Source organism: Drosophila simulans, chromosome X, assembly GCF_016746395.2.
Source record: "Drosophila simulans strain w501 chromosome X, Prin_Dsim_3.1, whole genome shotgun sequence".
Taxonomy (NCBI): Eukaryota; Metazoa; Arthropoda; class Insecta; order Diptera; family Drosophilidae; genus Drosophila; species Drosophila simulans.
In genome coordinates, this window is record NC_052525.2 from 10,423,873 (window position 1) to 10,451,556 (window position 27,684).

General features: G+C 45.0%; 4 protein-coding genes and 1 long non-coding RNA gene across 11 annotated transcripts; 2 read left to right on the forward strand and 3 right to left on the reverse strand.

Annotated features, from left to right (window-relative positions):
* Positions 1 to 15: 15 nt before the first annotated feature.
* LOC6725630 (open rectifier potassium channel protein 1) lies at positions 16 to 12,554 on the reverse strand. Of its 5 annotated transcripts, XM_039297614.2 has the most exons (8): positions 12,419 to 12,554; positions 7,812 to 7,975; positions 4,195 to 4,493; positions 3,881 to 4,132; positions 3,714 to 3,817; positions 3,446 to 3,593; positions 2,831 to 2,903; positions 16 to 2,521 (listed from the first exon to the last, which is right to left on the reverse strand). In XM_039297614.2, exons 2-8 carry the CDS (start codon positions 7,951 to 7,953, stop codon positions 480 to 482), a joined length of 3,060 nt encoding a protein of 1,019 aa, XP_039153548.1. In that variant the 5' UTR covers positions 7,954 to 7,975; positions 12,419 to 12,554; the 3' UTR covers positions 16 to 479. The 5 variants fall into 5 exon arrangements, with proteins under 5 accessions (XP_039153548.1, XP_039153546.1, XP_039153547.1 ...); XM_039297612.2 differs by lacking the exon at positions 2,831 to 2,903 and having other exon boundaries at positions 16 to 2,540; positions 7,812 to 7,971; XM_039297613.2 differs by lacking the exon at positions 3,446 to 3,593 and having other exon boundaries at positions 16 to 2,540.
* Positions 11,363 to 16,552, forward strand: LOC120285352. 2 transcript variants are annotated; one of them, XR_005544661.2, is made up of 3 exons: positions 11,363 to 11,755; positions 11,817 to 14,890; positions 15,002 to 16,552. It is a non-coding gene; the product is annotated as an uncharacterized LOC120285352 (long non-coding RNA). The 2 variants fall into 2 exon arrangements; XR_006542121.1 differs by having other exon boundaries at positions 11,363 to 11,746.
* Positions 16,553 to 16,590: 38 nt separating this feature from the next.
* LOC27207989 (putative ATP-dependent RNA helicase DHX57) lies at positions 16,591 to 21,185 on the reverse strand. Its single transcript, XM_016183621.3, has 6 exons — positions 21,025 to 21,185; positions 20,178 to 20,959; positions 18,820 to 20,106; positions 17,793 to 18,754; positions 17,531 to 17,732; positions 16,591 to 17,462 (listed from the first exon to the last, which is right to left on the reverse strand). Exons 1-6 carry the CDS (start codon positions 21,090 to 21,092, stop codon positions 16,897 to 16,899), a joined length of 3,867 nt encoding a protein of 1,288 aa, XP_016038848.1. The 5' UTR covers positions 21,093 to 21,185; the 3' UTR covers positions 16,591 to 16,896.
* A 248-nt stretch (positions 21,186 to 21,433) lies between these two features.
* LOC6740070 (microtubule-associated protein RP/EB family member 1) lies at positions 21,434 to 22,565 on the reverse strand. The gene is made up of 2 exons (XM_016180830.2): positions 22,349 to 22,565; positions 21,434 to 22,286 (listed from the first exon to the last, which is right to left on the reverse strand). Exon 2 carries the CDS (start codon positions 22,239 to 22,241, stop codon positions 21,690 to 21,692), a length of 552 nt encoding a protein of 183 aa, XP_016038849.1. The 5' UTR covers positions 22,242 to 22,286; positions 22,349 to 22,565; the 3' UTR covers positions 21,434 to 21,689.
* A 65-nt stretch (positions 22,566 to 22,630) lies between these two features.
* LOC6740069 (cilia- and flagella-associated protein 410) lies at positions 22,631 to 23,741 on the forward strand. Of its 2 annotated transcripts, none has more exons than XM_016181072.3 (2): positions 22,631 to 22,769; positions 22,833 to 23,741. In XM_016181072.3, exon 2 carries the CDS (start codon positions 22,837 to 22,839, stop codon positions 23,617 to 23,619), a length of 783 nt encoding a protein of 260 aa, XP_016038850.1. In that variant the 5' UTR covers positions 22,631 to 22,769; positions 22,833 to 22,836; the 3' UTR covers positions 23,620 to 23,741. The 2 variants fall into 2 exon arrangements, with proteins under 2 accessions (XP_016038850.1, XP_016038851.2); XM_016181073.3 differs by having other exon boundaries at positions 22,642 to 22,774.
* The last annotated feature ends 3,943 nt before the right edge of the window (positions 23,742 to 27,684 follow it).

Genomic DNA, 27,684 nt, shown 5'->3' on the forward strand with positions numbered 1-27,684 from the left:
AACCAATTATAAATGTACGCATTATTGCAGAATATCTTTATTATATAACAGCATATGGAATGTTTTGGGGAATGAAGTCACTCTAAAAGTTAAATGAAACTACATACAATTCGAGATCCTTTGTCGGACCCAATTGAATGATTGAAAACATGCGGATCGTTTTGTTCATATAAGCGCCTTCTTATCAATAAACATAGAAGAATATATATATTTATATAGATATATAGATTAGGGAATAGATAATATGGGTATAAATACAGGATAACAGTAGAGAGAGAGATAGTTTTAACAATACATACAACTAGGATAATATGATATACGTATGTAAATAGGTTTAAGGATAACATTAGCATAACAACTAAGGACTTTTGGCAGCCTTATCGACTATGTGGCATACATGCTGTGAAATTGGCAAAGCAATTCCGCTGGACGTGGACATATACGAGTTGGTAATACATCTTACGGACAAGGAAAACTAACTACTTCTCGCCGGGGGCACCACTCGATCCCGTTCCCGCTGCACTGGGCATGCTGCTCTTGCGTTGCGCCTGCGAAATCTGCACGATCCTCGAGAGCGGCGAGTGAGTGCTGCTGGTGCTGGGTCTGGTTCCGGCGGGCAAGGGTAGCAGCCGTTGGGCGGACGTTCCGCCGGACTCGTCGATGGCCCCCGCTGGCAAGGCGCTTCCACTTCCGCCGGGCGGCGACGTGGGCGACAGTTCGCGGGCCAATGGCGAGGGTCGCAGCGAGAGGCGTCGCTGGAGCGCCGTCTGCGAGGACTGCTCCATCAAACTGGCACCTGGTGGCGGCGCCTGTCCCGGTGGAATCTGCAGAGCCGTCGGTCGCACGCTGAAGCGACGACGGAACTTGCTTTGAACAGTTGGCGCATTCGATGGACCGGCTGTTATTTGGCTTTGATTTGCGGCTCTCTCTGTGTAACTGGGTGGCGGTTCCAGCAGGGATCTGGCTGCCGGTGCGGTGGCTGCTCCTCCAGTGGGCGATATGCCCACAATAGTGGAGCGACGCGCATACAGCCGATTGGCAGCCGCCGCCTGCAGTGTCCTCGTTTGATCGCCAGCAAAGAGCGACAGGATCGGCGGCAGCTGCGGTGGCTCCAGTCCAGCATTGCCCATCTTGCGCTGCTTGCGGCTACCCCTCGATACTCCGCCTCCGCCTGCAGCTCCACCAGCCGCTGCCGCCTGTTGCTGTTCATCAAGCACGGCATGGGTGTGCACCACCTCGAGCGCACGAATCAGATCCGCAATGGTCGTCTGTTCCAGCACATTCATATCCTTCTCGGAGGTAACCGAGAATATGCTGCTACGACGCGGAGCAGAGGCCAGCGATGATGCCGATGCTGTGGCTGGGAAGAGGCTGCCGCGACGCGCGGCCACTGCCGCCATGGCCGCCGATCCAGAGCCACTGGTGGCCAAGCTGCCGCGTCGCATCTGCATCTGGGCCAAGGCGTGCGCGGTGGGCGGATACATGCTGCCCCGGCGAGCGGATGGGGCTTGATTCTGGGTATAGATGCTCTCGCGTCGGCGCTTGCCAGCAGCAGCCTTGCGTTGATAGGCTCCACCGCTCAATGCCGATGGCGGGGTTGCTCCATCCTCCATCTGGAAGCCCATGTTCGTTAGCCCGCCGCCGCCGCTGGCCAAGCTGCCATTCGATTCGAACGGCGGTGGAGGACCGCGTCCGTTGCGCAAATAGAATTGACTGGAGGCTGCCGTGACGGTGTTGCTGTAATACTCCAGCGGGGATCTGGCTTGCTGCGAGGTGACACCCTCGGGTACCGAGACCACGGACAACTTGCGTTCCAAATCCTGCGAGGGGCGCTTCTTCTGGAAGGGAAACAAGCGACGCAAGCCATCCGGCATGGAGAACTTCTTGACGCGACCGGCTCCCGGTGATTGTTTCTTCAGCTGCTCCTCCAAAGCATCCGGCTCCAGATGGACCATGGTCGAGTTGGCTGCTCCGTTGGCACGCTGTTGTCCCTTGTAGCGCTGGTTGAATGCCTCCTGGATCTGCTGGTTGTCGCCGCTCCAAGTCCATTCGTTGTGGCTCGAACGCAGTGGCCTCTCGCTCTGCCAGCGAGGTGCCTCCAGATTGAAATCGGAGCAGGCACGTGCTCTTGGACGTCGCGGTGATGTGAACTCGTTGACCGTCGAGAACGACCATTCGCTGGCCAGGATCTGGGAGTCGGAGAATCCATGATAGCCACCATAGAGCGCCGCATCCTCCTGCTCCGCCGGCGGTGGCTTCACCGTGGCCAGTGCGCTGACCACCTTGGCCAGCAAATCGGTGGTCTGGCGGTAAGCCTCCGCCGTCTCGAACGTCTTCTCGCGATCCAGTTTGCTCAGCTCTGTATCGGAATTGGCGTGCACCATGCCCGCCTCCCTTTGGGCGGCAACCATGTCGGCGCACACGGAGAATGCCCTCTTCCGGCTGGGAATGGGAGCCGGTTCCACGCGGTACATGCTCAGATCCGGACACGAATTGGAACGTGGCAGTGTATAGGCAATATCTACATCGGTGTACACAGGCTGATAGGATTAATACGATATAACAAATTCGGGTTCATATAAGTATAGTCAATAGTAAGAGTTTAGATTTCCAGTCAAAGTGTGTTGAAGTTTGGGAGTCATATTTGGAGTTCCAAAGAGTGTCGAATGTGGAGTTGGTGTTGTACATGTAAAGAGAATAGTTTGCATTAGTGTTCGACCTTTGTATCGTGGGCGGTAGTTAATCATCCAATTGTCGGACTGATTTGGGCTAGCACTGTCTATATAAACTCGATGTGGGTCCATTGGAAATCTCTGGTTATATTACTTACATCGGCTGCTCTTCTTTTTCTGCTCAGTCTTAGCCTTATTCTTCGGCTTCTTTCTATTTCCCTTTCGACAAAACTAGAACGGAGAATAGCGGCTATTTAAGATTTTGGATTACGTCTAAGAATACTGGCTAATTGGAACGTGGATACGAGGATACCGCTTAGTCGGACACGAAACATTGAAGGTACTCCCAGCGAAAATCTCTCTGCAAGATCAATGGTTAGTTAGCCCCTTTTGGAGGTGCACAATTGGACACGAGTGCATAATCATATCGAGGAATATTTTATATAGTTAATAATAGTATAGTTAATGTCGTTGCCCAGTTATATTATAATCATCCTTAATCTTTATATTAAATTTCCCGTTTATATATTTAGCTTGTTAGCAATGTTTTTTAGCTAATGGTTATTAATTCGCTATTTGTGAAAACTTGTCAAATTTTTAGGTATAAGAATTTGGTTATATTACCCTGGATAACTATTATAAAGTATGAAATGAATTAATACTTAATTAAACTACTATTATTTAAAAATCCTTAAGTTAAAGTGCAATCCCATTTTGGAACACTGAGTGCTAGCCCATTTGTGAGATGTCCATGGATGACGGGAATCGTTTACCTTCACTTTGAGGATGTACAGCTCGTTGAGCATTCGCCGGAGGTAGCCCACATCCTTGGTGACACCAGACCAGATGCGATTCTGGGTGGCCTTCAGGTTGGAGGACAACTGCTGCTCCAGGTACGCCAGCTTCTTGCTCTGGAGGCCCCTGTTTTCATGCCGAATGCGCGAATGTTAAGTGATGTTGATTATTGTTCGATGGTTAGGATCATGCAAAAGACACGAAACGTAGGACATGCAATGGATATTGATGCAGCCCAACACTTACCGAGTGATAAATGTCATGATCATCACCAGGTATCCCAGGGAGAAGATGAACCACACGATCACAAAGATCTGATAGACCACGAACCAGCCGCCGAACTCCTTGGGCTATTGGTAAATTTAAGACTATAGTTATATGGAGTCTCGAAGTTATGCTTTAGGGCAACTCACCTGGTTGGATCCAAATGTGGGCACATAGTCACCAAATCCTATTGTTGTGGTGGTCACATAGCTGTAGTACAGCGAAATGGAATAGGGCCAGTTCTCGAAGTAGGTGAACACCCACGAGGGCAGCAGCAGGAAGAGAGCTATACCCGGAATCAGGGCAATCACCACCGTGGTGATCAATCCCAGCTGCGGCGGAACATAGTGCATGTCCGTGGACATCTTGTACTTTTTGTAGCGTCTGTAGATCGCTTCAAACTGGTAAGGAATCGAATATATATGATTTATGGTGACATCTTGAATTATATTTCCCCACTCACCGTACGTCCAAAGTATTCGCCCAGGCCGGCAAAGAGGATTCCATTGACGGGGATGCCAATCACCGAGTACGCAATCATGATCATCCGTCCGGCGAAGGTGGTGGGCGATATATTGCCATATCCCACCGTGGAGCACACGGTGAAGGCAAAGAAGAAGGCATGGTAGAAGGTCCACGTGAAGGGCGTATCATCATATGTCGGCGGCAATGTAACCGGTTTGTCACAATAATCCGAGATCCGTTGAAGAATCTCATCCTGGGTGGTTGTATTCTTGTCGCCCAGCTCCTCCAGCAGATACTCTAGGGGGATAGCATGGAATTAGTGCACTTTCATGCCCGATTGAGCGTGAAATCAAATCAATTTTAATTGCCCTCCGCCATTGTGGTTCACGTGTCTAACCGAATCCGATCCGGAAGTGAATGTGCCACCGAGCGCTGACCTTCCACTTCCCGATGCCAAAAACAATGGGCACAAAAGAAACCCGTTACGAATCCGGCGATCGCCGATTGTCACTGAGTGGCTAACCCTAAAAAAGATTCCCCCATCGTGATATTTATTACACTTGAAAAAATTGCCGCTCGGATTTGATTGAATGGTGATTGAATTAAAAAAAGCTGCTGAAAACTGTGCTATAGACATCGCTAATTATATGAATATTGTATCTGTGCAGCGTTTTAAAACATTCCAAATTGGAAAACCTTGCATAACATTGTTTTTCTCGCAGTGTACGGATCGCCATAGGCGATCACCACGTTCATGACCTGACCCGGACGATGTGGCTCCGGGTAATTGAAATGCGCTGGATGAACGACACCAGTCGGTTTCATTGAAAGATATTCATCGGGCACATAAATTGAGATCGTGGCCGGAAAATGAGATCGTTTAGCGAATCTTGCTGTAGGTCAGTTGTAAGAAGTGGAGCTTTTTCGATCGGATTTGACTTCTGGGAATTAATTAAGCGACGAGACATTGAACGATATCAGATTATGCAATGATTCCGAAGTGATTGTATTAACTATGGGAAGTAATCAATTGAAATTGAGTCAATAAACCCCCTAGTTTGCGTTCAAGACCCACCAATATACAATCTTCAAGTATTCGCGATTATCAAATAGCTCTGATATAACTGACTCAAAAACGATTACACAATCTATGAATAGATAGAGATTATCAAGTTTGGCTTGCAATCTATCACTTGTTTTCGATCTTTGAATGATTCAACTATTGAATGAGACCGATCATTGAATGGCCATTATGCTAATTGATTAATTCCCAGATTGATTGATGTCTAGAACCGTTCCAACCGGAACGGATGCTACCTAATCACTGCTGATCCTTCATCGTTTTTCCTTATCAAGCTGTCAGTTGAGATTTTCATGATCGGCTGTCTAACCTTTATGGCCAAGTTTATCGGACTCGAGTCTCGAGAGAGCATTCTACTATTCGGCAGATTGCCCGAATGCGAGTGTAATCATTCAATAAAACCCTGAGCCTTGTGCAAATGCAAGCAATTTTTGAGTTACCCCTCGTAATCTTTTAACGAATTGCATAATTCAATAAATGCGTCCGGGGACTCTGAAGGCAAGTGGCCAGCAACAAAGGGACTTGCAGTCATCTGGGTGTCATCCCATCTCATCTCGCATCTGGCATCTGGCATCTGGCATCTCTCATCGCTGATCTCTGATCGCAACGGGACACAATTGGGGGCAATTCAGAGATTAACAGCTACAACAACCAACTATATATCCGCCATATAGTGGGTATATGCCACACAGACGAACGGTCACAATTTAATCGCCTTTGTGGATCTTGATTGCGGGCAATTTGTTCATAGAAGTCGATCATTATCTCGAATTCTTGCAAGTCCTCTCGACTCGCCTCTCTGGCTTACACTGATTATCTCGATGATTGAGTGCGGCCCGGAAAAGTTTGTGGCAAACAAATTGATAAATTAATTCAATTAAAGCTCTCCCAAGCGACGCAGTGCATCAAACCGTCTGAGGTCGAGGTCAGTGGATGCAGATGCAGCTAGGTTCCCAGTCTTTTCAAGATCGAAAAATCATCTGAAGAGGTACTGCTACCCATTTTTTAATACTTTTATTATAATACCTAATGAAAGCCCCACTAATTAATATGCCACTCTAAATATTTAATGTCTATAATTCGCACTTCCTGTCTTTAAGTTAAGCGCATCGCTTTAAAATAAACCTTGCATTATAATATCGTGCTGACTTCGTTTTATATTTGCGACAAGTCTTTGCGAATATAAAGCCTAAGCTATTTAAATCAATTATTCATTTTAATACCCCTCATATTAAGCTGTGGTATAACGGGTTTCAATGCAAGGTGCATCAAGTTATTAATTTAGTTAATGCTAACTAAAAAGCAGTGATCAATGCCCAAAGATTCAAGTCTTTCTCAAAATGAAGAAAATCATTTATATCTTCTAAGCGAATTTTTGAAGGTATATACCCCACATTCGGAATCACTAATGATCACTCACATTCCTGGGAATTCTGTTCGTGGAAGATCCCTTGGCCGTGTCATTTGGCCCGGTCACCTTATCAGGTGTCAACAGCTCAAAACCTAATCTCACCGTGTTTGTGGACACTTGAAAGTCATCGGCACACGGTTGTGGTCATCACCCATAGCCCATAGCCAATTGAAGTGCCAAGGAGTGATTATGGTGACTTTGTCCACTGGCTTTGCCTGCTTACATATGCATAACAAACGGAGGGAATCTAGGGAATTAACCGGGCCTAACTCATAACCCATCGATTGACCATCGAACGGCATGACTCATTCAACCGGAGTGACCTAGGTTGACCAGAGTTGAGCATTGAGCACGACGATCGGATTCAATCCGTTACGATCCACACACGTCTTGGGTCGATGGTTACTAATTAGAGCGTTTATGGGTTATTTATTTGCATAATTAGCACATTTTATGTGCTATTTAAATCCGGATTTATTGCAATTGAAGAGGCATTAAAATAAATACATCCGAGACTGCCGATTTAGCTTGATTTAGCGTAGATATAATCGCTCTCACACCTCGATACATGCTCTATATATCCTATATATCTATATATAAGGCAAACAGACCCTGTGATTGCCCCAGACTTGTCGAGTCGTAAACCTCACACTTTGCTCCCACATTTACGCACGTTTTGCCAAAAATAAAATACGTATCCAGATATATATGTTTGTATATATATAAGATATGTATATCTTTAATAGGGGGATTTTTTTGCGCTACATACTCCAGATTAGTTTCGAGTTTATGCCTAAAGAATCCATTTGGAACTAGAACTCCTACCTAGAATTCTGGCTACAACCCATTGGAATATTCCTGTTTAGGCTCTAAGCTATGCTGAAAGTGAACCACGCGTCGAGAAAACCTCAACAAGTGGGTGTCAAAGCTTGAAAAGATTCGGACATGGCTCTAGACTTTCTATCAAAGTCGTGGGCGACTATTTAGTTGGGTTCGACGGCGTCGGGATCACATGCTCATGGATCGATCGTCTGGTGCGGATCACGCGGCTAATTATGACTATATGGACTAGTGGATGTGGGAGTAGTGTTATGCTGTTTGGTTTCTTTGGTTGCTCACCCACCGTTGATTGCAATTTGCGCCTTGCGCTGCTCGCCACGCGATATCTTCTCCTCGCCGTGCTCAATATGGTAGTAGATTGCCGCACCGAACATCAGGTAGGATATGTAGAAGATGAGCAGCAGGATCCATCGATTCGGCGACATGCTCGACGGATTGTCGCACTACCTGAAAGGACAGCGAATGCAGAGCTCAAGATTCCAGTTTGGCACCGAAGGAATCGCAATCGGATCGGATCGGAATGGTAAGTGGTTTTCAAATCGGTATATCAGTGGATCAGTGTTTTTTTTATTATTTATTATTTTTTTTTTTTCGGAGGGGGGGGTGGGGTTGGGGTTTCGGTGTGATCGCGGCGCTCTTGTGTTGTCTGTCGTTATTTATGGTTGTATCGCCGCTAATCGAAGCTTGATTGCGATTGTCCAAGTGCTGGCCAGTCGCTCTAGTTGTTGTCTATATGTGCACGATAGGAGAGAGCAGAGATACCGGACTATACGGTTCCATGCCCTCCGCCCAAAGTTGCGGGTCTTATGGGTTATCCCCAAGGCAATCCATCTAACACACAAATGTATCTATGTGTGTTAGCCATCTCAAGAAAGTGCCATCATAAAACTTCAGCTAAGCTATTATTCTAGGATAGCTATAGGGTTACTATGGTGAAGTACAGTACCGCCGTGTTCGTTGCAGTTGATCGTTTCCCCCTGGCCGCATTCCTTGGCCAAAACCACGCGCAGCTCGTATCAAGAGTGGCCTCCTTAGCCGAACGATCGTCATCGCTGGATCGTTTCGGGAGTTGCCATCGCCAGGTTGGCGACGTCATCGAGCCTCCGAGGCTTACACCTATTGACACTTCTAATCATATCGCTCGGGGCAGAACAGGGCATTACCGCTAATTTTCCACGATTTCTGGCGGTGCAAAGTAGTCCGCTAACGATTAGCGACCGTCGCAGACGTTGCCCTCCCAGCAGTTCAGGTCCCCATCTTGGTGTGGCTCTTATCTACGAAAATATAGTGTGTGCGAATGTCTGGGGATGACAAAGGGGGCCAGGGCTATTGGGGAGGAGGGGGGTGGGCTGCTGCTGTGGGTGTTTGGGTGTTGTGTCAACCTACAAACTCGCCATGTGAATCGACCGACCGCACTTGGCTGCCAATTAGCGATCGCGAATGCAAAACACAGAGCGAAGTTGACAAGCCCGAATACCCAAATGCAAACTCAAAATCATCAGGTGTCAAAAGTTGTACTCATTAGAGTTGCAGTGATTCGAATTTCTTGGAGAAACGGACGGACGGACAGGCCATAAAGATAAATGCTGCGGAGTTTTAGTCATACTCGTAGCTGAAGTTGTGAAAGTACCTGTTTGTATCACCTGATAAATACTATTTATGTCCATGGATTGCAAGTCTTAAGCCATCATAAAGATATGGTGATGGTGATTGCTGGCTAATTGGCAATTGATGGTGAAAGTTCTTAGTTAATATCATAAAGATAAACGCTTTGGCGGCCGCTCAAGTCATCATCATCAATGGGGCGGGTGCAGATTTGTGGCTCCTTACAATATCATAAAGATAAAGATGGCATTGCCAGCGTGTTCGCCCTAATGAGTTCATGTTGGGGTAGTTCCTGTGGACTTTACGCGCGTGGAATCCCCCGCCAATTCACGTGAATCAACTAATCGAGCTACTTGCTTCTCTTCAGTTGCTTTGCTTTTTCGATACCTTAGTGGGTTGGTTCTATGGGTTCTATGGGTTCTATTTTGAACGCTGATCTACTATCGCCGCGTATCGGTAAAGTCTTCTCATTACACGCTTGATTACATTGGGACAATTCGAATTGTTTATTCCCGTTGTTCAAGTCAAGTGATCGCTGATAACGATTCTACGATTCTACGCTACGCTGCCTTTTGTTCTGCAACGGTTTTAATTATTATTATCGCTTCTTACTGTATAATTTCTATTAAATTATCTATGGAGTAGTCTTGTGTTTTTTTTTATTTATTTATTTATTTATTTTTTTTGTTTTGCGGCATGATGGCTATTTGGCTATTTGTCCCGCTGGCAACTAAAAAGCAACTACAGCGACTACAATAATTTGTTAACAATAAAATAAAAAATAAATTCCTCGAGCACTGACTGGCTGGCGATGACGCCGTTCAATGGAAGTCTTTTCATTTATTGTGTTTCCTTTTTTTATGTATTTATTTATTCCGAACAAACATTTCGATGACGTTGTGTGTTCCCAAACGCGATCTTTTTAACGCTTTTTTTTTCGTTTTTTTGGGCTTGTCCCCTTGGAATTCTTTTGGAGTGGAAAATTCTGCCAAAAAGGTTGCGGAAATTACTGATAATCGAATCGGGTTAACTGTAAATTAGGATCGTTATTTCAAAAAATACGAAATATGGAGGGAAGTTAATATTAATCTCAAAAGTGTATAGGCTTGCTCATAACTTTCACGAGACCTGTGGAAATTTCGCAGACAAACAACCACCCACCCACCCACAGACAACCGTCGTAAAGCCGTCATAAAATGGAGCCACTCTTTATCGAACCGAACCCAAGACGAACCCAAATAAAACCCTGATAAACATTCGATGATCATGTAAATGAATTAAGTAAATGTTTGACGTCAAGTGGTGTAGACAACAGAACATTTAATATGACAATAAAAGCATTTACTAATTGATAGCCCACATACTCCAGTTCATGGTGATCGTTGGGTATTTTTTTTGAGAGATCGTCGAAGGATCGATAAATCACCAAACGATAAATCACCAGGGTCACAATCCGTTAATCAGTTGATCCTCACGTGCATCCCCAGAGAATTGAAAATTCAGAATCGAGAACGGAGAATTGAGAACTGAGAAGCCCGTGTTACGTGCAGAATTGGCGGGGAAGTCGTACGGACTACGGTCGTATATTATGTGAAACAAAATTAATAAATAACAAAATATTTACATATACCGACGCTAAATAGTCGTATAATCAATAATAAATAGCAGCAACTGCAAAATGAACACGTTTAGTAAATAATCGCAAAAGTCGTCAAGCGTCAAAAGCCGTGCTGTGCTTTTCTTTCGTTTTTATTTTTTCTTTTCCAATTTTCAATTCTCAATACTCAATTCTCCCCGGAGAAAGACGAGAGAAAATCTGGGGCGAGGGGTGGCGAAAAAGTCGCAAGAATCGCAAGCATTGTGTCCGGAGTCTGAAAAATCTGGGTGGAAATACCAGGCGGGCCTGATGAGCCTATTGGGTGCTAATGATGACATTGTTTTACAAGCCGGCGCGGCAAGATGATTAATTGAATTGCGATCTATCAATGTCTCGTTTCCTCTGTCAGTCTCGTCATCGTCTTGGTTGGTGCTTCTGGTTTTCCTTCCTGTGATAAGACTACGTCAGAGCCCCGGGCTAAACACGGCAATTAAAGACGACAGTCATGTGTCCATAGCTGGATAAAAGATTGGAAGAATTCTCAATTTTCAACTTGCAAATCTTGAAACTATAACAATGACTTTCTTTGATTCTAAACATTTGATTTGAAACATTACATTTAAGCTTGGTAATATTTGACTAAGAAAAGCCCAATATGGATTCAGTATTTAATACCATTGCTAATCATTTTTCCATTATGGAAGATCGACTGTAAGTCTGTACGTCACACGTATTGCCGATTGGCCTTTATCCAGCAAACGAGTTAACTGAGTTACCAACTAAACTGAACTGATTGACGAACCGAGCGGATCTATAGTTTGGGCCATATTTGCTTATAACCAAATGCCCCATGATGGATGATGTTGGTCTAAGTGCAATCGCCAGACTTATTCGACTTCTTGAGCCCTCTGCCAATCGACTGATCGATAACAGATACATAACTGGTTGCCGTTATTTGCGCTGACTACAGCTAACGGTACATTCGTAGCGGGCGTACGTAAACGTTTTTGCATATGGTAACAACAGTTAAGCAAACACTTTTGCACTGTGAAACAATTTCGTTAATTAAATGCATTCATACTACAGATACCGTTTCGGAGGTGCGGCACTGATTGATTTACCGGATTTTGACAAAGCACTCTTAAAAAACAAAACCTATCCGAGTTAAACAGAATGTTTAAGATTAATGTCATTAAAGGTTCTTGTGTGATAGTATCATGGAGTTTTGCTAAGTTATATTATATGTAAGAAAAGACTATTTGTGAAAACGAACTTAATTTTTTAAGAGATGCACATGGACTTTTTCCGCGAGTGTAGACAGCGCGTCTGAAGTGGAGCGCACATGCGAATCCGATCGTTTAGATTGGGCCCAGAAGAACTCTAACCTGTGCACTATATGTAATCGTTTCGATTCCGGGCGTGCAATGGATCGCGCTCTTGCTCCTCTCTTCGTGGCCCACTCAGATAACGCCGTGCAAGGTGACCACGGGAACAACACCAAAAAATAATGACAGTCACACGGATGGGAGAGATTTTTAGGTTGGCGGGGTTCGGCGATAATGTGTGTTGTTTACAAGTGCACTGATTTCAAATTGAATTCCTTCTGGTATTCCTTGTTTTTCATTTATTTGCAATTTTTCCGTTTTCCGTTCCGATCCTCTTGTATGCTTCACTTTCAGGATACCCACGTTTAAAAATTGTTGAAAAAAAAAATAAACACTCGCAGGAATCGTTGGCTTTCGCCTTTCGCTGTGTTGTGTGTAGTTTTAACTGTTTACTTTTTTTTTCTTTTGGAACAAAATAGGTTGAAGAGAATCGCGAAACACTGGAAGACTGAGCGAAAAAAAAAAATAAACACTCTCGTCGATCGCGTCGCAGGACCGTTACCGTTACCGGTGCACGCTGAATTTGATGTGAAAAATGGAAGGTTGACACTTTTTGTTAACGGTGACGATCGCTCCGTCGCTTCTCGATTCCCGTAACCGTTCTGATTTAAATGGAACGCTCTGCTCCAAGCTCACGTCGGTTTCCAGTCTCTGCCGGCGTAGGCGTAGGCGTCGACGTCGCTGCCCGCTAACCGCTATTTCGGTTTCTTTTTCGCTTTTCCGTTTCGTTTTCGACAATTTCCAGCCGAGCTTTAAATTTAAAGTCGCCTTCTCTCTCCGCCCGTTTCCCGTTTTCCCGTAAGGAGCTTCACCGTTACGTTGCTACCAATTGGTTTTCAAAACGAGCTCTCCGAGTGCGGTACGTAAAATATGAAAAGAAATCAGAGCGAAGAGCTCAAAACCGCACTGCGAGCGAACAAGCGGTATTAATACAATTCAACCAGCTCCTTTAACTGCCGATCGGTGAGTTAGTTCACTTATAGATGTGTATGTATGGGGTTGTGTGCACTGTACGTGTGATCTCTAATCCAGTGCTCACTCACTTTGAGCTCTTCGCTCATGAAAACAAGAACAAGAAGACAGTGCGGAATCACTCAAAGAGGTGTGTGAGTGGCTTTTTTTTCGAGTGTGCGGGTGGGGGAGCCCCACCCCCAGCCCTGAACTAACTAAACGGAACTGAACTAAACTAAATCAAGTTGAAATGCCGATCGACGAACGGCAACTACGAATTTTGCCAGCAGTGCTCAGCCCACTAACTGCCTGCCCCCAACCTCCCCCTCCACCCAACACCCCCACCCCCCGCCAACCAACCAAAATCGATCGTCGCAAAAAAGAGATACTGTGTAGTAACCAACGGAATATGGGGTTAGTACAGTGGAGCAAATTGTCGCCAGGATTGAACCACACATCTCAAGATCTTAATGAAAATGATATCATATTAAAATTGATATAATAAAAAAAATTATTATATATTTCTATAAAACTTTCTGAGCTCCCTATTCCACCCTTGAATCATTGAATATTACAATAAAAATATCCAATCCAAGTGATAACATTTCAACAACATTTCCTATAAGCCATAAAATTCGGCCCTGACATGCCCATTTAATTAACGTCAAAAACTCGATTTTATACAACCCAATTTAGTAAAAGATATCTACGGTTAAGAAAATTGACACTCATTGGGTATTTCATGTTACAGTAATCTTTATTGCAAATATGTTATGGTTTGATTTTAAGGAAAACGTTTATTGTTTATAAATGGTTAGAGCTAAGGTTAAATAGGACAGATACTTAGATGGGAAGGATATTTATATATTGAAAACTAACTAAATCGTAGTTGTATTGCTTCGATTCCATGAAAGTTAGATGTCTAGATCAAAAACACTCTATTTCTTATCGCTATTGTGCGGTTCGGATGCGAGCATCACTTATCACGACCCACTGTGTGCTCTGTTTTTGCGGATCAGCTTGGCCAGCGACCTTTTTTAGAATCTACGGAGCATGGGCCAGATTCCCCACCCAAGGTGGGCGCATAAAAACCTTACCTACGGCGCCACCGCCACGCCCACCGACGAACCGTCAAGCCCAAAAAAACACACCTAAACGTGCGTTGTCAAAAAAAAAAAAAAAAAAAAAGAAACAACCGAAGCGACCACAATCACAATCGCAACCAACGTAAATAATTTGTCTACGGATTTTAGTGCTTTACGACGGGCACTAGCCGAGCGCAAACTTAAATCGTCAAACGGCAGACGAGCCACCCCAATAGACCGATCCACACCCACCCGCTGAACCAGCGAGCCACCAAAACAATCACCTGGTAGCACGTTACTACCCACCATCATCCCACCTTGATCTTGGGGGCTCAAACCACCTGATTCTGCCGTCGTGGAAGGTATTCACTGTCAATGCCATTGTCAATAAAGAAGAAGTCGATCGGCATTGATGGTTAAAGGGAATTTGATTTCTAGGTACCCATAGATATGTTCCGTAATACCATGTTCAAGATCACTTGAGTGGTAAACATAGGGTTTTGGGGTGTTCTTTGACTTCAAAATGCTTACAAAAGAGATCGAAGATCTTATAAGCAATATGATTATCCTTCTATGAACTCATAGCTAATAAACAATAAGGTTTAATAATGATTTAATAATAAATATAAGCTCTTCCGTATATAAAAAAAGAGTGCAGAAAGGATCTTGTGGCCCACTGTGCACGTGGAATACCTGGGGAGTCGAATCGAAGGGAACTCAAGATGTGAGAGCCATCCATGTAAGTGCAACTCAAACCGCTTGACACTTGACGATCAGAATTGAGTTATCGCCTCGTTTTTTTCGCCCCCTTTTTTTTTGCTCACGCTCCACATTTTTTTTTTTTTTGCAGTCTCCCCCAGATCGATTCGGATTTGGCGACTGCGAAAGAGCGGAGAAAGCTCAAGAGAGCGCGGAGATGGAGATGGCCGGTGCCCGGGGGGCTACGGATAGTCGGGGACAATGATAGTGTTGATAACAAGTGCTTTGCACTGGATATGAGAATGGGAATCTTCTCCAAAACCCGAAAGCCCTGCACTGCAAGAAATTCTATTTGCAAGTTTTCAAATCTCAAAAAATCCACGTTTTTAATACCATTTCGTTGGGAGAACTCAGTGTTATACAATCAAGAGTGTTAAAAAATATCTGCTTCAAATATTATTTCTCTTCCAGTTATGTTTTTAGGCCCACTGTGAGCCGGCGCAGCCCACTGTGCTCGTAAAAATCACAACTCACGATCATCGGTGATCTACGGTTTTCAGATTAAAATGTAGAACAATGCGGGGACCATGACTCCTAGGATTTTGTCTTGTGAAATGACGAGTAAATGAATTAATAAATAAGCTCAAAAGGTTTAATGAACCAATAAAAAATCGTTATTATTTGTGATATAAAATAAGATATCTATATGATTACAAATATAATTCATATAAAGATTGTTATCATTTAATAGGAAACGATAAGCAGCGTGATGATACCATAAGGTATTCTACGAAATAATTAGTCAATAATACGTATTTGTGCATTTCTTCGAGTGTTCTTCTTCATACGCAATCCCCGGAAGACATGCGTATATATTTTCTATATTGGGCTATTTCTCGTCTTTCCCACGTCATCGATCGTATTTGACCAGCTCCACATCCACTCCCTGCGTTGGGAGATACCCCCACCCCAAGAAAGCAGCCCGGTTTGCTCCTCAAATCAGATCGGGCAAATATAACTCAACGAGGTGCTAAAAGATCCCATTTGTGCTCGATCGCTGGAGCCTTTAATTGAAAAGATAAGCTGCCTCAGCGCGAAAAGTGCGAGTTTTCGTTACAGAAGCCCAGAGATTCCACACAGTGGGCCAAAGTCGAAAGAGAGAAATAACTCAAGGTTGAGTCGGAATCGGAATCGGAATCGTAAGCCCTATTTAAATTGGCAACTGATTCATACGTGCGAGCTGCATTAGCCAATGTTGATAAGCATAATTAATTAATTACGCTGCAGCCACGAAATGCTAACCAGCTTTGATGTATCGACGGAACCGCCCAGGTATTTCACCTGTCGTCTTCCCAAAGTGGCCGCCACAAATCCGAGTGTATTTAAATAAATTCAAGCGAATTGTAATTGATGGGGCACCAGGCAGGCCCCCGGTTCTCCAAAAATTATCGTCTTGGATGCCGCCGTTTTATGGCGTGGACAACCCAAAAGTAATGATCGATTTGCGGTTGACACCTGGTGATGATTTGGGCGCCCTTCCGGTTGAATCAATCAATCATCTGCATGATTGATGGATGGTATTGAGAAACTCCTTCGAAAACTGCGGTGTATCTATCAACTTGCTTCTTCGGAATCCTTTGACTTGAGTCATTATTGGAATATATAGTATACTTATCAATCAATTAATGATACGACTGCCAAATTGATTGAGAGCAAATAATATGAAGGCTTTAGCAGACATGTTATAAATAATGATCGTTTATTGAGGCGCGAGGGAATACATACAAGTAATTTCGATGCATTGCAGAGCATTTGCGTTTTCTAACTACACAAAACAACAATATCTATACTCAATGAATATCTTTCTAGATGGGAAACCTATTGTAAAATCCATTCCTCCATGTTTAAAGCCATCGTTTCGGTGATTCGTTATTTGTCTCGTTTGGCGTTTATATATTACAGGATTTTTGTTTTTGAAATATTTGCTATAACAGCTATAACACAAAAGTTACAAACGATTTGGATGCTTGTGAAATAAGTGGCTTCTCAGCTGTTTTTACTAATCAAGTGAACGATGTTGGCGATCATACGGCAGCCGTTTTTATGGTGCAGCAGATTAAGGCACGGATCGCGAATCTTCTCCTCGAGCAGCTTGATCATCTCCGCCCGCAGGCACTGCACCATCTCAGCAGTCTCCAGATCGTGGGCCTTCAATATAATCCAACCGCTCTCCAGCAGAAAGAGAAAGTCCCCATCGTGTAGCTCCACCTTAAAATCGCTGCCGGCAAACAGGACCATGGCGATGAGCGGCAGCATCGAACAGTCGCGGATGTAGATGGCGCTGGTGCGCACCTTCTCCTGGAAGACGAGGAACGGCGCCTGAAAGACGGACACCTGCGAGTTAACCGACGACGGATGAATCTTCACGTAACCATCGCCGCGCGTCTTGAAACGCAAATCGTGGTGGCTCGGCTCGCGCGGCACAGCACCGCCAGCTGTTTGGATGTAGACGCGATCCGGCGTCATAATCTTCACGATGTTTGGGTAGAGGGCGGCGCAGAGGAGCGAGGTCAGCAGCCTGTTGTTATCACCATTGTGGTTCTGCTCCACACCTGCAAAGGATGCCAATGCATTGATCTTAAACCATTCCATTTCGTTTTATTTGCCACCACATGCATACCAGTTAGTGTCAGTATATTGTCGCAGGCATTCTTGCGCCTACGCGGCACATTGATGGGCACAAAGCCAATGGAAACGAGTAGCTCCAGGTATTGGTACTTGAGGTCAGCTATCGTCTCAAGTGTGTTCAGCGACAGAAAGTGCTCACTGGCGTAGTTTCTGCTGGCTGCATAGTTTCCCCTGCGCGCAACATCCAGCCATTTCTGTTCAATGTTAAGTATACATAATTGCATGTCCCATATTATTGTGAGAGGTTAACTTACCCTATATGCATTCAGGACGGTCAGGTGATCGCTGTTGCCAAGTGCGAACATCCGTTTGCACTTGTCCGCCTCCGTGCGTTTGTTGAGCGGACTTACGAAGGGCGACTTGTTGCTCAGGCAGGCGGCGATGGTCAGCACGCTGTCCAGACACTGGAAGATCGCTCCATACAGCATCAGCTTGCCGATGCGCACGTCCACGGGTAGGGCTGCCAAATGATGACCCAACGGGGTCAATTGATCCTCTGCATCGAGCGCGCCCACATCCCTCAATCGTGTCAATGCACCTAGTACACTGTCCTCTGTTGGCGCCTCCAGTGTCTCCAGGAGAACAGAGAGCGTGTTGCGTGAGGCGAACGTTTGCAGCGTCTTGATGCGCAGCACAATTTGCTCGAGTGGCACTCGCTGGATCTCTGGCACCGGTTGGGCCAGAATGTGGTATTGATAGCGGTAGCTGGTGTACAGGTGGATGCACACACCCGGCATCACACGACCGGCACGACCCTTGCGCTGCTTTGCATTGGCACGAGACACCCAGACCAGGTCCAGTGACTCCATGTTGCGGTTTGAGTCGAAACACTTCTCCTTCATCAGGCCGCAGTCCACCACGAACACACAGTCGTCGATGGTCACCGAGGTCTCAGCTATGTTTGTGCTCAACACGATCTTTCGCTTACCGGGCGGGGCCTTTTTAAAGACTAGCGCCTGATCCTCGCCAGAAAGGGCCGAGTGCAATGGCACCAGGATGAATTTGCCGGCGCGTGGGGAAAAGAGTGCATTGTCCAGCAAGGAATCGTGCACGGATTGAATCTCCCCGAAACCAGGCAGGAAGATGAGTATGGTTCCTTCGCGCGGCCAATCGTGAGAGCCTTCGACAATGTATTTCAGTACGGATTCGATCAGTTCTGGATTGATAGTCATGGGCTCCATCAGGTAAATACTCTTGCACGTGGGCTTGCTATATTCTAACGGGAGAAACACAGAGAAACGATAAGCACTTGAATTCATGTGGTCGTATGCAGTCACTTACCCGTGTATCGCTGATAAGTCTCGGCCAGAGTTAGCTTTTCGTCCTTGACCTTTTTGCCTGGCGCTTCTCCCGAAGCCTGCACATCAGCGTACTCCAGCTCACGCTCCAGTATTTCCTGCTCCTGCTTCTTGAGCTTGCGGCAGTACTTAGTGTCGTATTCCATGACGAAGTCGCTCATCTCCAGGATATCCTCCAAAAAGAGCTGCTGGACTGGAAACGTTCGACCAGGAATATCTAGCACGGGAGCTCCGCCAAAATAATCCGAAAAGAGGGCGGCATTGAGCGTGGCAGACATGAGAATAACTTTCAGATCCTTGCGCTCTCGCAGCAGATTCTTGAGAATTAGCAGTAGGAAATCGGACTCCTCAGATCGCTCGTGTACTTCGTCCACTATGACGTGGGTAACGCTTCCTAGTAGCGGATCCGAGGCCAGTCGCCGCAACAAGATGCCCGTGGTGCAGAAACTGAGTCGCGTGCTTTGCGACACCTTGTTTTCCAGTCGGATCTGGTAGCCCACCAGCTGACCAATGCGATCCAGACGCTCGGCAGCCACTCGCTCCGCCACTCCGATGGCTGAGAGTCGTCGCGGTTGCGTGCAGATGATTTCCACGTGGGGCAAGTTATCCTTTGCTGGCAGTTGAAGTGCGCGGAAGAACCAATTGTCCAAAATGAACTGCGGCACTTGGGTACTCTTGCCGCAGCCCGTTTCACCAGATATTACCACCACCGGCGAACTTTCTATTAGCGCCAGAATACGTTCAATTTCGGCGAAGGCGGGCAGCTGTTTTCGGCCATCAATGATCTTCTGGTAGCGTTCTTCCTTTCGTCGCTCCACAAACTGTTGCAACAGGCGGCGGTTCTCTCTCGTCTGCGCTTCCACGTTTCGCTGGTGGCCTCCATCATTTCGCGACGTTTGACCACGTGCGTAGTGCGATGGCTTCGGTGCCTGATGATGCTCGGCATCCGAATTCACTCCACCGCCTTCCGGCTCATCGTAGAAGAGTGATCGCTTCGGCGAGGGAAAAGCAGACGTGTCCAGTCGTCCGGCCAGCTGTTCATTGGACTGCAGCAGGTCGCATATGCTGTACACACAGGGAATGCCATCCCGGCATATCTCTCTAGCCTCCTTGTACAGATGGCGGGCATACCGGAGGCGCAGCTCGTGCGGTATGTCGTGGCAGGTGGTTTTCAGGTAGATGAAGGGCGCCTCATATGGATAGCGACTGCCTGGCGGAAAGCGCACTTCCACGTGAAACCACAGCTCGTTATCGTTCTCGTCAACGCTATCTAAAGGAATACGTATACAATGAGCTATTCAGTGAGGTAAAGTTAATAATAAGCCTAACCACAGCACTTACCCTTTTTGGTCGTGTCCGATTCCGTGGGTTGTTGCGGCAAGTGAGCGAACCGGCATTTGGGACCGTACTTACAGGTGCCGTCACGATCGAAATTGCGACAACGTAGCGGAGGCTTTTTCTTCTTGTCGAGCGCCGCCTGGGCAGCAGCAGCAGCTGCTGCCAGGACCGCCTCCCTGGCCTTTCGCACCTCCGACGGACTGTGGGCCAACAGATGGTCGATGCGAAACTTGAGGTTCCACACGCGATTCGCCTCGCGCTCTTCGTACGCCTTATCGTAAATGGACTCCAGGGCCTCCTTCTCGTCGGCGCGCATGTCCAGTATTTCTTGCTCGCTAGGTGGCTCGAGAGTCAGTTGCTCCTCATCGGGAATTCTCATATAGCGACGGTAGAGCAGCAGCAGAGCGGCTTCCGTGTCGCCGGAGCAGTGCTCATAAGCCTCCAGGCAGTGGACAGCCTGAAAGCCGTAGTTCTCCAGTTTGGCCAAGGCATATCGGCGCAGGCGATCACCATCACTGTCGTTGCCACGCGTTGAGCTCACGCCCTGGACACTCTGCACCACCAGGGTGCCGCGATCCTGCCAGTAGGAGTGCTTCACGCCGTGACCTCCGCGTCCACGATCCTTATACTTGCTGATGTCGTCCAACTGGAATTCCGGTCCGTGGATTTGGCGAAGCGTGTCCATGGTCATCTGGCGGGACTCATCGTTGAGCCGAAGGACGTGAAGTTCCGTTTTCCGGGACTTGTTGTCAGCCGCCTGCGATTTCGGCACCGCGGGCACGTTGCTTTTGGCCAGGGAATGGAAAAGTAAGTTAAGATGACCTCCCTGGGTGACTAGCGGCGTACTCACGTGGTGCGGATGTCGCTGGGACTGCGTAGGAAGCAGTCCTCCATGTGCTGTCTCGAGGATTCGTCCATGGCCACTAGCAAGCGACAATGTAAGTCAGGTAAGTAAATTTCACAACAAACGCCCGGCAGTGCTGTGCAGTCTAGCTATTGAAATGTAGCTAGGTCACATGTTTGAAATAGCTAATGTTTATTTTCTAGTATATAGCTAATATATATTAACGACATTGAAGAACATAGATTCCTAGTAGAAACAAACCTTATTTGTAACCCCAAATATATAACTCATATCAGCACTTGATGTCAATGCAAGACAGCTGCTATAGATAGCATCTGGCGACACAATAGCTAAATTGGCACCTCCGATACCAAATGGCGCGAAAGTGTGACCAGTAAATGAATCGAGCTCGATATATTATCGGTATCATCAACTGAAGAAATTTATTGATAGACCGTGACATTCAATGTTATTTTGAATATTAGCTGCCTAGCATAAATAGACCCAACAAATTCGAACCCATTTACTGCTTGTTAACGCCTTTAATTTGATGAATTATGTTGCAATTAGCCGAAATCGACCGGCACCAATGAGTGTAGAAGAACGCAAGAGCTCCCGAAAGGATTTGGAAAGGGGCAGAAATTAATTAAAGTTCATTGGTTCTCCTAGATTTAGACGTCAGTCTTCAGGGGTTTGGTTTCCACATTCTTCTGCTTATACATATACACTTGCACCCCGACATTCCTTACGAGGGGATCAAGCTCATCGGGATTCTGGACATCAGTTCCTTGGGAGACATAGGTGGGTGGTTCCATGGAGAACTTTTGGTATTTACGGGCGGCCAGTGGGTTGTAGTTGTCCACCCGTTCCTGGCGGATGGCTATCAAATCCTTGAATGCACTGTAAAAGCATGCGGCGAAATATAGATTGACTTCGAAGTCACACTTAATCAGTTCTTCGATGGGCACCGGCAGCGGAATTTGTAGTTCATGAAGACATTTCCTTAGTATTTTAAAGTTCCTCCTAAAATCGACCATTCGGTTAGTCGCGAAGACGACCTTCTCAAGTGGCATCACTCCCTCGAAGACCATGTCGATAAACTGACAGTAGACGGCTCCGGATGCCAACTCCTCGATGAGCTGGATGTTCGTCTTCAGAGATTCATTCACCCACTTGCGAATAACGCAGGAGCATATCACGGATGCTCTTTGCAAAGAGGTCATCTCGACGTTTGGAATATTTATGTTCGGACAATTCAATACGAATCTCTACATAAACATAAAATGATTTAGTTTTTTTTTTGTTTTGAGTAATCTTTTGTAGATCTTACTGAAAATTTGATACAAATTTTTTGGATGTGTACTTTCTGCCCGCAGCGAACCGAGTTTGTGTTTGTAACGAGGAAATATTAGTACACGCCGCTTGATTTCGATTTGTACGAGAAAATATTTTTGAAAATGTTACAAATTCTTTTAAGATATGTAAATATCGAAAAATGAAAATGCCAGAGCATTAGTATCAGTCCGTACTAAACCGAGTGCTTCGAACGAATGAGAAAATGAGAAATATTCCTGGCTAAGTAGAGAATCTTAAGTCTACGCCTACTTATGATTTGAAGAGAAATTTGGTTTTTTTTTATGAAAAGTATGCCTTGCCAAATGTGTAATCCTTATTTGAAGGCGAGGGTCTACAAACATCGTCAGTACGCTTCATACTCGGTTCACGAGAACATCGGAACTCGCTCTGATTTTGTACAGTAAATTTTTATGAAAATTTTTCTATACAAATTTTAACATTTTAACTCATACTCTTAGCTCGATGAAAATGGAGAAAAAACTAACGGAGCACATGGTGGAAAACATGTCCAGGTGCAAGGACTATGCCATGGTCTTGAAGTTGAATTTCTCTGGCTGCGACATCACTCTTTGCCTCAAGATGCCGTACATAGAGGTCCTTGCGCTCAGCATGAACAAGATCACTACTTTGAAAAGCCTGGTGAATTTCACTGGACTGAAGGAGCTGTACTTACGCGAGAACGAGATAGCAAGCTTTGATGAGCTGAAACACCTGGCCAATGCCAAATCCCTAACATCCCTCTGGCTGCTGGACAATCCGTGCTCCAATGCCGTTGGCTCCAAGTATCGGGCATCTGTGCTACGAATACTGCCGAATCTGAAGAAGCTGGACGACGTAGATGTTTACGAAAAGGAGCTGGATGCCGCTTTGCGGGACGATTGCCTTTCGGAGGTACGGAGTGCGATCCTTGATCCTGTTTCGAATTCGCGCAATTGCAGTCCCAAAAACATGGCATATCGCGATATGATCGAACAGTGCGATCGGGTTACAACTAGGATTGAAAAAAAACTTAACGAGATGCTCAATTCGCTACGTCAAGATGCGATGACCCCACCCGACTATCTGATACCCAATGTATCCTCTGGGTTAAAATTCCATGCCGCTAATTCCACTAATTGCACATCTTTGAAGGGGCACAGTCCCAGTTTGACGGCCGCTTTGTTCCTCATCCGAGATATGGACGCATCCCAACTGGAGATTTTAGCCCTTGCCATCTACGAACAGGTCAACCGACTTGTTGATTGATTTTCAAAATTAATTTTTGTAAGGTAGCTCTCCCTGATGATTATTGACTACACATCCAAAATATAACCAGTATATGAAATATATATCCAATATATATCCGGTATATCCGGATAGACATTGTACGTTTAAATGATAAAATGCGTTTGCCATGTATTTAGGACAACTATTCGGATTTTGCCAATAGATCATAAATAGGTCATTCTAATTTACCGATCTACTACATTCGCATTATGTTTAGTTATGTGGCATATTTCGTTTTTAAAGCAATACTCAGCCTTTGATTAATTTCAATATTTAAAGTAGGAAGTCCGTGGAATGATGCACTCGTCATTTGGCTCGGTAATCACTATCGCCATGAGTTTGGGTTTGCAGCTACCAGGAAATTTTAGGCCGTGATCATGATAGCGATCATGATGGCCATCAGGTAAACACAGCGACTTTTCCGGCTTACAACAAAGGGCGACTCTTGCCAGTCGTAAATAGAGTTACATGCCACATCGGAATGGCAAATCCTAGGTTTGTTTCTTGGTTTCTTAGCTGCTTTGTTTGTTTGTTTTTTGTCACCGATACCAGGAGACATGTGAGACCTGGAAAAGATAGGGAAACAGACGCCACTCCTCCTACTCCTCCTCCTGTCCACCGTCTCGAACAATTAAAAGCCAGTTAGGTGAATTTGATGCGGGACGGGCCAAAAAAAGAAGTTGTTGAATAATTAATACATTCTAAGGAATTATGATGAGTAATGATATTAATCATTGGTTTTCAGCCAATTAGAAAGTTAAGTGATGGGAAAAAAAAATAATGATTTCAATATATACTTTATAATATTGGCAATTTATTAAAAGCATGTTTGCTTGCATTGCACTTTCAGTTTCCTGCCAATTTCTTTCAGTGTTCATTTAGGCCTGAAGACGAGATCTAAGCCAAGACATTGTAAGCGATTTCCGTCTAATGACAATTCTTACATCTACATTTTTCGGTTCTGCCGACAACATTTTTATGGCCTCCATTTAAGGGGAACTCACTTAATGATCTCGTTTCACGTTTTCACTTAGTCGCTTTGAAGTGCGCCAAAAGTGAGCGAGTTCAGCGAATTTTGTTAGCCATGTTTCGGAAATGGTTGGGTTTTTATGTATTCAATTTAATTGGGTCTTAAGCTGCGATATAAACTAAAGCAGAAAAAAACTATTCCAATACCAATTGTTCTTATCTTTTGTAACTTCGAAATCTGTTAAAATCATAGAACATTCCTAGGCTTGTTAATTTCTATAAGCGGCTTTTCCATCGATTTAAAATGGCAAAGTATCTTGTGCACTGCAACTGCATAATTGCCCAGTCAGTGGCATTAAAGCCATGATCTTCCCGCCAGTTGACCCCCAACCAAAAGTGCCGAGTCACGCACATGGAGACATGGAAATGCGGAGACATTGAACCGCGCGACCCATCGTCAAATCGCTTGGCATCGCCTTGAAAACATGAAAATCGCGGGTCGACGGGGAAAATTCATGCATACATACATATTACATACATATGTACATCAGTTCACTTGAAATCGCATTCGAATTATGCGCATATCTGAAGGGCTTCGCCTATGAAAATGTCAGATGGCAAGTGGAAAATGCAGCGGCCCAAAATGAAAATTAGTCAACTTAAAGACGGCAATTTGGCATAAGATCTGCGCAACTTCCATGGAATCCGCGATGCTAGTACATATAGTAAATACATATGGATGGATGGCGTTGCTGGCCTGGGAGTTTTCCGAGTCTCGGAAACACCGGCGACCTTTTATGGCGGCATTGTGTGCTAAACAGCCATGGAGCTTCCAGTTCCATACTTCAAGATCTCTGGGCTTAAAGCACCACCAGCACCACTAGCACCACTAGCACCACTGGCACCGCCACCGGAGAAGATGATGAAGAAGCAGAAGCAGCAGCAGCCGCCACTGACGCGTCGGCGGTGGCAATTTCTCACGCTCGGCAAACGTTCCATTGTTCCCACAATTTTCCATTCATTCAGTTTGCTCGCGATCTGCTCCTACTTAGTAATAAGTTTTGCCCGGAATAAAAACACACGATCTGAACACCTTCCACTTCCCCTACCCCACCCACCTCACTCTACATCGACATAAAAAATCCGAAGAAGCCCCTGTCATCATCATCCTCATCATCATCATCGGAGCCATGAACATCATCACATCACCGTCCTATTCGCCGGGGTAATGAGTCTGTTTTATACGGGGATGAGGTTAGTACAGCAAGTACGTGGAAATCTTTCCTATATACACCATATACTTATGCATGTACAGCGAGCACTCTCGAGGGCACTTGCAACGCGATCCCATGGAAGAGATCCAAATCGGATCACTTGATGGTCGATTGTCTTGCTAACACCCCATGTAATGACCCCTTTTAAGCAGCCTATAGAAATTTAATTAAGATTCGGGAACTTCCAAATGGGCAATAGGGTCTTACATCATTATGAACATTAAAAACAGTTTAGATATTGTTTACGATACGTAAAAACTAAAAGCACATAATAAAATTTCAAAATATCATAATAAATATCTAACAACATGCTTGCAAATCCTTTCAGGCAAATAATTTTCCTAGTAATCAAATAATCTTTCGGCTTTCATTCGTGCGGAGATATGTATCTTTCAATTGGAACTCGATAAAGATAGTTAACCCAGATCATGTCACATTATCGTGACTGAGTTCTGTTAACACCAAGAAAACGAGTCTATCTCACGGTAATCACGATGACACATTTATATGTATGATTCGGTATCATTATCGTCACACGAGCATGCAGGAACGAATTTGTCTAATCACTTTCATTACGATCACGATCGTCTGCGCTCCCCATCCCCACTTCTCACTTCCCAAGCTTATGACATGAGCACGTCCGAGCAATCGCCAGTAACCGCCAAGAAGTGTTGTGCGACTTACGGCCATTAAAAAGAAATCCCAGTAATCCGTAATGCTCACTCCCTTCTAAGTCAGGCCAACGAACATGCGATCTCTGTCCCCGCACCATCGTAATAAAAAAAGGTTGTGTCTCCCCATTGCCACTCGCACTCTAACCCCCTCACGCCCATCAGCGATGTCAACTAAAAAGTAGCCAAATGTGCAAAGAACAGGGATATGATCTTTCTCATTTTATACAATTCTTTCCATTCTATTTCAATTCGAAGAAGAAATGCCAGCTGAATCTCTTTCAAAGTAGTTTTAAATTCAGCTTATTTTAATTGCATCATTATCAGTATGTTCAGTATCAGTTATGGGTAGCATTTTGTGAGTTGATCGGAAAAGTAGCTAGGCTGGCATCACTGGACACCCGTTTCCGTTGCTCGACTTACATGCAGCAACCACCTTTGCTTCTGTTTCTGCTTCTTCCGCTACCTTTCTTCGTCATTCTGCTCGGTTTTTTGCGCATGCGCCACCGAGACAGCGAAACAGCACAGTGGTATGCATATATCAAAAAGTCTCTAAAAAAAAAAAACAATTCTTTTAAATAGGTATAAAGTATACGCAGTTCGATTTTGAAGAGAAGGCAGCTTTCTTATTGTTTTATATTTTTTGATAGCATATCTCTTCTGCCTGAAAGTGGAAGAATTGATTTACAGCAACTGCGTAAAAGAATTATACTCTCTTACTAGAAACTGTATAAGATTTGAATATCTTAATTATCTCTTGAGCTTTGATAAGTGCACCCACCAACTTTCCTGCTCGTTAATATCCTTCATTTTACTAAGTGCTTTGTAGAACTTTAACCCACTGTGCTTCGCTCGGCAGAGAAAAAGGCCGAGATCGCGACGAAGACGGCTTAATTTTCCGTCGTCGAGTCGCTCTGCGTTTGCTCAGTCGACTTCCGTCACGATTCGCGTTCGGACGTGCGTCGCGCATTTAACAAGAAAGACAGAAAAAAACCAACCCACTTTTTACCGAGAAACCGAAGACCGGGAAGAAAATTAAATAAATAGCTTGATAATTTTGTTCGTATTTTGTTTATGTTCCGTTTTTTTCTGTGCCGGTGGTGTTTTGCTGGCTTTTTGTTTGGCTGCAG